The sequence below is a fragment of the Cnephaeus nilssonii genome (assembly GCF_951640355.1).
Source record: "Cnephaeus nilssonii genome assembly, chromosome: 6".
In the NCBI taxonomy this organism is placed as follows: Eukaryota; Metazoa; Chordata; class Mammalia; order Chiroptera; family Vespertilionidae; genus Cnephaeus; species Cnephaeus nilssonii.
In genome coordinates this window covers 60,139,868-60,152,052 of record NC_137077.1, presented here as the reverse complement: position 1 = coordinate 60,152,052, position 12,185 = coordinate 60,139,868, and the positions used below count along the sequence as shown (strand labels likewise).

Below are 12,185 nucleotides of genomic sequence, written 5' to 3'. Positions count from 1 at the left end.
AACTGCCCTCTCCTGCTGGCCATCTTGTGTCCACATGGGGGCAGGATCTTTGACCACATGGGGGCAGCTATATTGTGTGTTGCAGTGATGATCAATCTGTATATTACTCTTTTATTAGATAGGATAGAGGCCTGGTACAGGGGTGGGGGCCAGCTGGTTTGCCCTGAAGGGTGTCACAGATAAGGGTGGGGGTTCCCTTGGGGTGTGGGGCGGCCTGAGCGAGGGGCCTGTGGTGGTTTGCAGGCCGGCCACGCCCCCTGGCAACCCAAGGGGAGGCCCTGGTATCTGGAATTTATTTTCCTTCTACAATTGAAACTTTGTAGCATGGAGCGGAGCCAAGCCTGGGGCTCCGGCAGCCATTTCTGTGGCAGTTAATTCACCTTCTACAATTGAAACTTTGTAGCCTTAAGCGGGTGAGCCCGGCCAGGGTGTGCGGAAAGCTTTGCTTCCCCTTTTGCCACCGGCAACCCTGGCCTGCTCTCTCCAGCTCCATTCTGCAGCCATTTGTTTGAATTTGTTTACCTTCTATAATTGAAACTTTGTAGCTTGAGTGGAGGCTTAAGCCTGCAACGGCTATGGAAAGCTTGGCTTCCTCTGTTACCTGGGAAACCTTGCTCTCTGTGGCTGTAGCCATCTTGGATTGGGGTTAATTTGCATACTCGCCCTGATTGGCTGGTGGGCGTGGCTTGGCTGGTGGGTGTGGCTTATGTAGCGGAGTGATGGTTAATTTGCATATTACCGTTTTATTAGAGAGGATAGTAAAACTGGGAGTGCAGGACAGATATTTTATCTGTGGTTGCTAGAGATCTTAATATCTGATCTAAATTTTTTTTCACTTTTCCCACTCCCCACAATAATTAGGGGAATTTGCAATCTTATGGGTTGGAAAGAAGATGACTCAGTTTGAAAAGAATAATGAGAAATAAGTACAGATACTAGGTCATTGTGTTAAGACTATGGGTCATAAAGAGAACTTATGCTACTTTGCATATTAAAGAGCATCTATTATATACAAAATTAAGAGAAATTCTTTAAAATACAAAGATTTAGCCCTGGCTCAGTGGTCGGCAAACTCATTAGTCAACAGAGCCAAATATCAACAGTACAATGATTGAAATTTCTTTTGATAGCCAAATTTTTTAAACTTAAACTTCTTCTAACGCCACTTCTTCAAAATAGACTCGCCCAGGCCATGGTATGTTGTAGAAGAGCCACACTCAAGGGACCAAAGAGCCGCATGTTGCTCTCAAGCGCAGTTTGCCGACCACGGCCCTAGCTGGTTTGGCTCAGTGGATACAGCATAGGCCTACAGACTGAAGGGATCCAGGTTTGATTCCAGTCAAGGGCACATGCCCAGGTTGCTGGCTTAATCCCCATCCCCAGTAGGGGGCATGCAGGAGTCAGCCGCTCAATGATTTTCTCTCATCATTGATGTTTCTTTCTCTCTTTCCCTCTCCCCTCCTCTCTGAAATCAATAAAAAAACAAATATATATATATATATATATATATATATATATTCCCACTCCTAGGAATATATCCTAAGAAACTGGGAATCCCAATAAGAAAGGATATATGCACCCCTATGTTCATAGCAGCACAATTTACAATAGCTAAGATCTAGAAACAGCCTAGGTGCCCATCAGCAAATGACTGGATCAGAAAACTATGGTACATCTACACAATGGAATACTATGCTGCCATAAAAAAGAAGGAATTCTTACCATTTGCAGCAACCTGGATGGAATTGGAGAACATGCTGAGTGAAATAAGCCAGTCAATGAAAGAAAAATACCACATGATCTCACTCATTTATGGATAATAAAGAACATTATAAACTTGAACAAAAAGATAGATACAGAGGCAGTAAAGCATCAAACAGTCTGTCAAATTACAGCAGGAAGGTTAGGGAAAGGTGGGGAAGATAAGAAATCAACCAAAGGATTTGTATGCATGCATATAAACATAACCAGTGGACGCAAAACTCTGGGGGGTGAGGGCACATATGGGAGTGGGGTGGGGGGGGGGCAATGGTAAGATATGTATACATATAATACCTTAATTAAAATAAAATAAAAATACAAAGATTTCGTTCTCAGGGGCTAAATTCTGCCTTAAATGGGCAGTATTAAACCTTGCTGAGGTAGAATGGGATGATTTTATGGTCTCTTCACTTGCTGAGCTCCAAAAGTAGATTTCATCATCAAGACAACAAAAATTATTGGCTGGTAGCTCATAGTTGGGTTATTTCCACTGCTATGCACAAGGTCAGTTGGACTATTCAGCAAATGAGCCCTGTGGCCTAAGCCACATGGTCATCTTCTGTAAAGGGCCAGAAGTAAATAATTTAGGCTTTGCAAGCTGTATGTCTCTGTTGTAAGTATTCAACTGTCATCGTAGCATGAAAACAGCCATAGACGTTACGTAAACTGACGAGTGTGGCTGTGTTCCAATAAACTTTATCACCGCTGAAATTTCAATTTCATGGAGCTGTCACATGTTATAACATATTCTTCTTATGATTGGACTTTATATTTTTTTAATGGTTGGAAAAAAATTCTTAGCTTGCTGGCCATACAAAACAGTTAGGCTAGATTTGGCCTGTAGTTTGCCAAATCATACTTCAAAAGTTTTTAGGAATATGGTGTCCTTTATTTTTTGCTGGTTTGTGTGTTTGGGAAAAGTGGGTGCCTGCCGTGTTTCAGGGACTGATCTAAAAAGATTCTACACGTGTCCTGTTTCTTTGTGTCTCTTCATGTCTAAGGACTTCTAATGCCTTGCTTGTCTGCTTTTCAGTATGGAGCCCCAGCTGCTGGTGGGTTAGAATACGTTCCTCCGGGATGGAGCTACTGGTATGCCTTGGTGAGTGATTACCGAAGTTAGTGACGATTACAGCCCACAGATACCAAATGTGTGTACTCCATGATTTAGCTCTGATATTGACATAATTTGGTTTGCTTTTATGATTGGCTGTTTCATCTCCCTGAAGTAAAGTCTTTTGATTTGCAAGTAATTCCTTTGTGGGGGTTTAGCAACATATTTTGCTGCTCTACCTGATCCACTCCTGTTTGTTTGTTTTTTTAAAGTAAGACAGGCCTGGCCAGTGTTGCTCAGTGATTAGAGCATCAGCCCATGCAGGTTCATTTCCCAGTCAAGGGCATGTACCTGGGTTGCAGGTTCAATCCCTGGCTCCAGTTGGAATGTGTGTGGGAGGCAACCAATCATTGTGTCTCTCTCACTCTGATGTTTCTTTTTTTTTCTCTCTCTCCCCTAACCCCTTCTTTCCCTCCCTTCCACTCTCTAAAAATAATCCAATGGAAAAAATATCCTTGGGTGAGGTTTAACAAAAAATAAAAAAGAAATAAAAAGTAGGGCATATTATTGAAACTATGCTAGTAGTTAATTAAAACCCTAGTCAAAAACTCTTAATTCAATATAACTCGTATAATTATCTTTTTAAAATGTCTTATCACTATTTAAATAGTATAGGTTAGCCTAGCATGGTTTCCAGCTTTTATTGTGTGTGCTGATGTCATTATAAATTTTACTTTCCTCTCTTTAATAGGAGAAGAATTCTAAGTACTATAATTACACCCTCTCTATCAACGGCAAGGCACGGAAGCATGGTGAGAACTACAGTGTGGACTACCTGACAGATGTTTTGGTGAGTCACTGAAGCTCTGTCCTGGCAGATTTGGCTAACTAACATTTGATTAAAGACTTTGCCTAGAAAACCTTTAGTTATATTTGTTCATGTTGGGTAATGTGAATGAATAATAACTCGATCTAGCTGCCAAAGAATAGTTCCAACTGATTAAAAATTCCTGAGGGTATACTTCTCTGTATAGTCAGGCTCAGGTCTAATGTGCTTAAAATTCTGGCAACAGATCCCCCCCACCCTCATTTTTATTTTTTAACTTGGGGTTTTACTTTGTAAGGGTTTCTACTCTTGACCCCAGTTTTACTCACAAACTACAAGATGACAACTTCATCATGAGGGTGGGATGATAGGGATATGGGAATTCTTCAGGCATTGTGTAATTATATATAAAAAATACCGAAATTGGGTGAATTTGGGACTTCTCTTTCCTGTCGAAGGTATTTCTAATGACACCCCTTTTTAGAGTATTTAGTCACCAAATATTTCAGCATCACTTGTAGTGGGTTTTCAGCAGTAAATGAAGTATAGTCCTTGATTCTGTGGAGGTAACTTTTTAGTAGCATATTGTATTTATATATATGTGTGTATGTGCACCACATTCATTTATTATCTTGGTAGATGATGATTAGTTAGAAAGAGGAAGCAGATTATGGGATTACTTAGATAACATTTAAGCACAATCCTGATGTAGGTGAGTGTGAGCTATAAAGATCACGGGAAAGAATGCCACAGACAAAAGGAATGAGTAGTGTCCGGGCACTCAAGCGGGAGTGTGCCTGGCATGTTGGAGAAACCACAGCTTTCTGACAAGGCAAGGGTAAATTGATGGGCAGGGTGGTGATGGGAAATTAATGCAGTCATTGCCTTTTGAGATTAGTGTTTGGACTAAATGAAGATATAAATCAACTAGAACAATTAAAAACATGACATGGATGTGGGATGCTTTCATTGTCATAAAGTATCTCCACATAAGCAAATGGAAAATATAAGCCCATATACATTAAAGCCCTGGTGTGATTTATTTGGGTTTAATATTACTCATTTAGCTTAGCTAGTTTAGCTGGCAAAACTTTCAATATCTACATATTTTTGTAAGATTAAGGTAATTTAATCCACCTTTCCCACTGTTGTGAATTAGATTGACTCTTATTTTTATATTCCTTAAGGCATCAAATGTAAATACTGTAAGCTGCATTTAATGTAAGTTAATACTAAAAGGGCCAAATTACTGTTTCTTTCCAGTGAGAGGCATAACATTTTTAATATATATATACTAGAAGGCCGATGCATGAAGATTCATGCCAGAATGGCCTTCCTTTCCCTGGCTGTCGGCACCGCCTTCGCTCTGTCCGGAGCCGCCTTTCCGCCTTCCTAGGCTTCTCAGAGGCCCAGAGTGGCCGGAGCGGTGCAGAATACCTGCGTCATTGCCATGGCGATGACACAAGCGTCCCACCCTGCCCCCGGCCACTCAGTACCCACATATGCAAATTACCTGCCATCTTTGTTGGGTTAATTTGCATACTCCTGATTGGCTGGTGGGCATCGCGAAGGTACGGTCAATTAGCATGTTACTCTTTTATTAGGTAGATTTTTATTAATTTCAGAGAGAGAGAGGGAGAGATAGAAACATCAATGATGATGAGAGAGAATGCCTCCTGCATGCCCCACACTGGGGATCAAGCCCACAATCTGGGCATATGCCCTGACCAGGAATCTTAACTGTGACCTCCTGGTTCATAGGTTGACATTCAACCACTGAGCCATGCCGGCTGGGCCATAATACTTTTTTGATCATGTAAAATCATCAAGGGCTTAATTGCCCTTTAGGATAGTGTGCTCTTCAATTTTTTATTATAAGTATTGCCTAAAAGCCAAATATTTGTTCCAACGGCACGCTGGTCATTTGTGACACAGGTTGTGTGCTGAGATTTGTTAAAAGCTAATATGACCCTGTCCCTTCTGTTCACCAGAGAACATGTATCTATCAAGTCTGCAACTGTTGGGTAGGGTAGGAGATGACAAATCTTTGTGTACGTCAGGCTAATGTCTCCTTGGACTTCCTGGACTACAAGTCCAACTTTGAACCGTTCTTCATGATGATCTCCACTCCAGCGCCTCACTCGCCTTGGATAGCTGCACCCCAGTACCAGAAGACCTTCCAGAACGTCTTCGCACCAAGGAACAAGAACTTCAACATCCATGGAACGGTAGTGTCCCTAATCCTAGAGTTAAGCCATACTCGATATAGTTAGCTATTTAATGTACTCGTCAGGGAGCCTTTCAGCCATATAGTTGACTTTCTTTCCAGGCGCTTAAAGGTAATTACAGCTGTCCTTAATAAGATAGGTGGTATAATCTTGCTTCAGAAATACAGATAAGGTTCCTGCCACACATCCTGTGAGTAGCTAGAGAGTCCACAGGGAATATTAAAGAGATGCCATCTTCCTTGACTACAGGCTCTCCTGATAACCTCTGTGCTGGTTCTCTTCTGCCTGGCATGGCTGACACGTGTCCCTTGGGGCCGAGTTGGGCCTGCAGCAGCCTCCTTTGGTGGCCCTCATGCATAGGAAGAAGAGGGGTGACACAGTGTGATATGATGGGTAGGGAAATAAAGTGGAGAAATGAGCCAGAGCAGGGAATATAATTAAGGGCCACAATTTAAATATTTGCTTCATGTGTCAGTTACTTATCCTTCCCTTGGCACAGGGGATTGACTAGTTCAAATGCAGAATGCCTCTACTGCCCCATGCCTGTTTCCCAGAAATCTTCATTGCTTGTGAAGTGGTGGAAAGAATGAATCTTAGAGTTAGACTCAGCACTACCATCTTCTAGCTTAGTGACCCAGCAGTGAGCAAGATGCTAACTTCCGTTGTTCATGCAACTGCTCTATGGACTACAGCAGCGGTCGCCAAACCTTTCGGATCTCATGGACCACCGGTGGTGCCCGGACCACCTGTTGGCAACCACTGCTCCTAAGGTTTCCTTAAACCAGTGGTCGCCAACCTTTCACACCTCATGGACCACCAGTGGTCCACAGACCACCGTCTGGCGACTGCTGGACTAAAGTACATAGAAACATTTGGGATATCACCTGGAATATTGCAAGCATGTGCTTGTTAAGTACGATTTGAAAGCTGAGTGAGCTAAGTTTTAAACTAGAGAGCCATTCTCAAACTGTGTGCCAAAAAAATTGATAGCAGTTCCCATGACCAAGTAAGTGCAGAAACTTTAGGTTAAATAAGTCACTGCTATAGGATTCCTCAGAGTTATTCATGTTCTAACATGATTTTCTAGTCAGAGGACATGCTATATACCATCTCTCAAACATCAAACATATTAACTAAAGAACACTTTGAGGATCATAGTTTGGGAGATAGCTTAGGGTTTCAAGACTAGGAAAGAAGGAGAAAATTAATGGCGTGTGTGAGTGTTTTTTGTTGTGTGTTTTTTTTAACTGACTTTTTTATTTAAATAAGAACCCTCCAGATTTGGACTTGAAGTTTTAGGAGATTGCTATGATGAGATTTTCCCAACAGTTTAGGATGATAGATATCTTGGGTAAGAAAATAGAGGACAATAAAATGTTGACTTATAAGCAAAACTTAAGAGGGAGATAAAGTTAATATTTACCCTTTTGTAGTTTGGGTAGGAGACCCAAAGCATATACTCGGAGTTATAAATTTAATTATCTACTATACTAGTTTATTTGACTGGGTGACTTGGTGTTAACATTTTTTTCTTTTAAATTTTAGAACAAGCACTGGTTAATTAGGCAAGCCAAGACCCCAATGACTAATTCTTCAATACAGTTTTTAGATAATGCATTTAGGAAAAGGTAAGAGCTGCTACTTTCTCAACCTGGGTGGTCTTAGAGGACTCTCCAAATCAGCCTATGAACAGGGGACTGTACCATGTGGTTACCTTTGAGACAAAATCAGAGGGTAACAAGTTGATGGGAGAGACTCTTTGCTTGGTGGGGAGGGCATGTGTTGCCTCAGAAGCAAAGATTCCTTTACATTTTGGTGTGTGAGGTGGCCTTTGGACCCTTAGACTAATTAAACAATCTATTTTTATGACTTGTTAAAACAATGCAAACGAGCCATTTGACTTTTTTTTTTAAGTTTCCACCCAGCCGATGTGGCTCAGTGGTTGAGCGTTGACGTATGAACCAAGAGGTCAAGGTTCGATTCCCAATCAGGGCATATGCCCTGGTTTGGGGCTCAATCCCCAGTAGGGGGTGTGCAGGAGGCAGCCGATCAATGATTCTCTCTCATCATTGATGTTTCTATCTCTCCTTCTCCCTTCCTCTCTAAAATAAAATATATATATCCTATATAATAAAAGAGGAATATGCAAATTGACCATCACTCCAATACACAAGATGGCTGCCCCCATGTGGTCAAAGATGGCTGCCCCCATGTGGACACAAGATGGCCGCCACAAGATGGCCAGAAGGGGAGGGCAGTTGGGGATGATAAGGCCTGCAGGGGAGGGCAGTTAGGGGTGACCAGGCTGGCAGGGGAGGGCAGTTGGGAGTGACCAGGCCTACAGGGGAGGGCAGTTGGGGGCCACCAGGCCTGCACAGGAGGACAGTTAGGGGTGACCAGGCCAGCAGGGGAGGGCAGTTAGGGGCCACCAGGCTGGCAAGGGAGGGCAGTTAGGGGTGACCAGGCCAGCAGGGGAGGGCAGTTAGGGGCAATCGGGCCGGCAGGGGAACAGTTAGGCGTCAATCAGGCTGTCAGGGGAGTGGTTAGGGGTGATCAGGCTGGCATACAGAAGTGGTTAGGGGCAATCAGGCAGGTAGGCAGGTGAGCGGTTGGGAGCCAGGAGTCCTGGATTGTGAGAGGGATGTCCAACTGCCCTCGAGGGGTCCCAGATTGGAGAGGGTGCAGGCTGGGCTGAGGGACACAACCCCCCCCCCCCACCATACACGAATTTCATGCACCGGGCCTCTAGTATATATATATTTTTTTAAGTTTCCTGTATCTAAGGAAAAGGTCAGTTTGTTAGAGACCAGTCTCCCAATATTTGCATAAAACCCAAAGGCTTAGACTAGAGCAAATTATTTACTTTTGCTGTTTGTGATTTTTAAGAAATTCTCTAAGTCAATTTTTCAAAAAATTCATTACTTAAGTTGTAATCTATTATTACCAGGGGTTGGCAAACTTTTTCTGTAAGGGGCCGGATGGTAAATATTATAGGCTTGCAGGCCATATGATCTCTGTTGTAACTGCTCAGCTCTGCTGTTGGAGTACAAAAGCAGCTCAAGACAGTACATGAATGAATGAGCATGGTTGTGTTCTAATAAAACTTTATGTGTATATAAAAACAGTAAGTTGTTTAATGGGTCGTTTCAGATTCGTAAACTGAAAAAGTTCTGGAAATCTCTCCCACTATGTGAATATATTTAATACTACTGATCTGTACACATTAATATGGTAAATTTTATATTATGTGTTTTTTTACCACAATTTAAAAGCAAACAACAGACAATCGGCAAACTTTGGCGCATGGCTGCAGTTTGCCAACCCCTAGTTTAGATCACAAACACTGTTGGGTTCCATCTGAATTAATCTGTATTAATCAGTGCTGAGTTGACAACTTGCCCTTGTCTCTTCTCTCATCAACAGTGATAATAAGTAATAAAACTAGTTATAAAAAGCCTCATTCATTTCTTTGGAAACAGTTCAATTTGGATTGAGGTAACTATTTTTAAATGTTCTAATTTTTTTTTTTTTTGCAATGAGGCATTTGAGGAAAGGAAATTTGGAAATTTCTTCCATTTCTGGGACAATGGTTTTGAGGTTGTGCAGGTGTCCCTGAGCCATTTTCTTTCTTTCTTTTTTTTTTTCAAAATTCTATGGTAAGAACATCTAATGAGCCATTTTCTTTGAGGTTCCATTGACATCCTCTGTTCACATCCAGGTGGCAAACTCTACTCTCAGTTGATGACCTTGTGGAGAAACTGGTCAAGAGATTGGAGTTCATCGGGGAGCTCGACAACACTTACATCTTCTATACCTCTGACAATGGCTACCACACAGGTAAGGGGCGTGGTAGGGTGTTCCTGAGACCTTTGGGAGGTGCCTTTCCTTTTTCACCCAACCAGGATCACTGGCAGGGAGCTCTGTTGTCTGTAGAGCAGTTTAGAGGTCAGAGGGAAGGTCTTGCCCTCAGGTTCCCTCTGGTCAAAGGGCCAACTCATTGCCACATGGAGAGACCAGTTTCATTATTTGCTGTGTCATATGCTATATTACGTGATGTTCCAGGAGTCGGGTGCAGAGTGAGCTTGATGGGTTGTAGGCAGGATTTATGAAGGAGGTAAGAAGTTGAACGGGATTTCAAGAACAAGCAGACTTTAGAAAATAAGGGTAAGACATTTTACACAGAAGATCAAGAGAAAATTGTCTGGGGTGGGGGAAACTCTTTCATTTGAAATTGTGAAATTAGTTTTGTGTGTGTGAGTGCACACGCACGCGCGTATATGAGGGTTTCATTTTTTTGTGTGTGTTTTGTCTTTAAAACTGCAGGATGAACTTTCATCCTTTCTACTTGAATCTTTTGCAAGTTAAAAACCAATATTTTCTTCTTTCCCCACCTATAAATTTCATTAACTTGAGTGGAGTTAACCTGAGGCTTGCTTGCATAGAGCAGATTGGGCGTTTAATCTATTATTGTGAATATTTTTAAGCACTTGAAGTAGAGACTAATAAAATAACCCCCATTATCCAGCTTCAGTTTCAGTTGCATGTGGCCAGTCTTTTGAATTCTTCCTACCCTACCCTGTTGTGTTTTTTTTTTAGCTAGAAGGTTTTGTAGAAACTCCGGAAATTGTGATTCCACACATCAACACTTGATTGTGTATCTGACTAGTTTATTCTGTATCAGGATCTAGACAAAGTCTGCATGCTACCTTTAGCTTTTGTGTGTCCTAAAAACTGTCATTGCCACTGATTGATTGGAAAAACTGGTCTTTTGTCCATTAGAATAATCTGACATTCTGGCTTTTATCTTGTTTATTTATACTTAGCATTTCCTATAGATTGGTAGTCAGATCTAGGGTCTTAATAGAAATTCACATTTTCAGCAAGCAAGGCTTTCTTGGTGATGCTGCTGTGTACTTCCTGTTGCATCCCTTCATGATGCCTCGGTGTCTGGTTGCCCCACTTTAGGGATGGTAGTATTGATTGATGGCCCATGTGGTGTCAGCCTGTCCTGTGAACCTTTTGTGGTTAAAACTTCCATTGATGCTTAAATTCATTTTTCCCTCAGAAATTGAAAAATGTTGACTTTATAACTCTTTTCTTCCTTTTGCATTTATTAGCTGGAATTCCTCAGAGAAGAAATTTTCCTCAATTGTCCAATTATTTTGAAATGCAGTTTATTCAGGAAAAGCCAGATAAATGTTTTTTTCCCTTTATTTAGCAGTTTTCAGAATAATCTCATTCAGTTGAGTATCATACATAAATTATGCATTTGTGTTTCAGTACTTCCCAGTCACTCTTTTTCCTGAATTTGTCCTATTTTAGATCAGGGAGTCCCCCCTAGGCATTTATTTAAGGAAGATGAACTCATTGTTTCCTGCCTTGTAGTAATGAGACCCAGGCAAATTTAAACCTCCTATTAAAGCACCATAATTAGATGAACAAAGTTGTTTTGTTTTTGTTGACTGATTGAATGAATATGCGTGACACTTCCATCTGGGCTCCATCTTTACCCTATGCATTTTGTTTTCAGGACAGTTTTCTTTGCCAATAGACAAAAGGCAGCTGTATGAGTTTGATATCAAAGTTCCCCTGTTGGTTCGAGGGCCTGGGATCAAGCCGAATCAGACAAGCAAGGTAGGTGTCTGACAAGATGATGCTGTTTATAGGTAGCACTTGCATGAGAAAATAAGGCTGATTAGATTTCTCCTCCTATGAGATGAAAGCTGATTGATTTAAGATATGTAAGTGTCCCTTGGAAACAGTGACTTTTTTTAAACACCTGACCACTCCCTATTAATTGTATCCCCCACTCCAAATATATATGTACTTATATATACACACGCATGTACATTATGTATAACATCAGCATGAATAACCTTTGTCTTTTATTGAATTTTAAAAATTATAGTTAACTTACAGTGTATATTAACTTCAGGCATACTAGGGGCCTAGTGCATGAAATTTGTGCACGGGTGTGTGTGTGTGTGTGTGTGTGTGTGTGTGTGTGTGTCCATGTCCGTGTGTCCCTGTGTCCCTCAGCCCAGCCTGCGCCCTCTCCAATCTGGAACATTCCTCTCACAATCCAGGACTGCTGGCTCCCAACTGCTCGCCTGCCTGCCTTCCTGATTGCCCCTAACCACTTCTGCCTGCCAGCCTGATCACCCCCTAACCACTCCCCTGCCAGCCTGTTTGCCCCTAACTGCCCTCCCCTGCAGGCCTGGTCACCCCTAACTGCCTTCCCCTGCAGGCCTGGTCACCCCTAACTACTCTCCCCTGCAGGCCTGGTCACCCCCAACTTCCCTCCTCTGTCGGCCTGGTC

At 42.0% G+C, this 12,185-nt stretch overlaps 1 protein-coding gene across 1 annotated transcript in view; it reads left to right on the top strand.

Annotated features, from left to right (window-relative positions):
• The window catches only part of GNS (glucosamine (N-acetyl)-6-sulfatase), a 43,178-nt gene that overhangs the window by 11,335 nt on the left and 19,658 nt on the right, over positions 1-12,185 (top strand). Inside the window, exons 4-9 of the mRNA XM_079773740.1 lie at positions 2,795-2,860; positions 3,564-3,662; positions 5,699-5,866; positions 7,412-7,494; positions 9,585-9,703; positions 11,397-11,500. Of these exons, the coding sequence (XP_079629866.1) occupies positions 2,795-2,860; positions 3,564-3,662; positions 5,699-5,866; positions 7,412-7,494; positions 9,585-9,703; positions 11,397-11,500 (639 nt within the window). The remainder of the gene's footprint in view (positions 1-2,794; positions 2,861-3,563; positions 3,663-5,698; positions 5,867-7,411; positions 7,495-9,584; positions 9,704-11,396; positions 11,501-12,185) is intronic.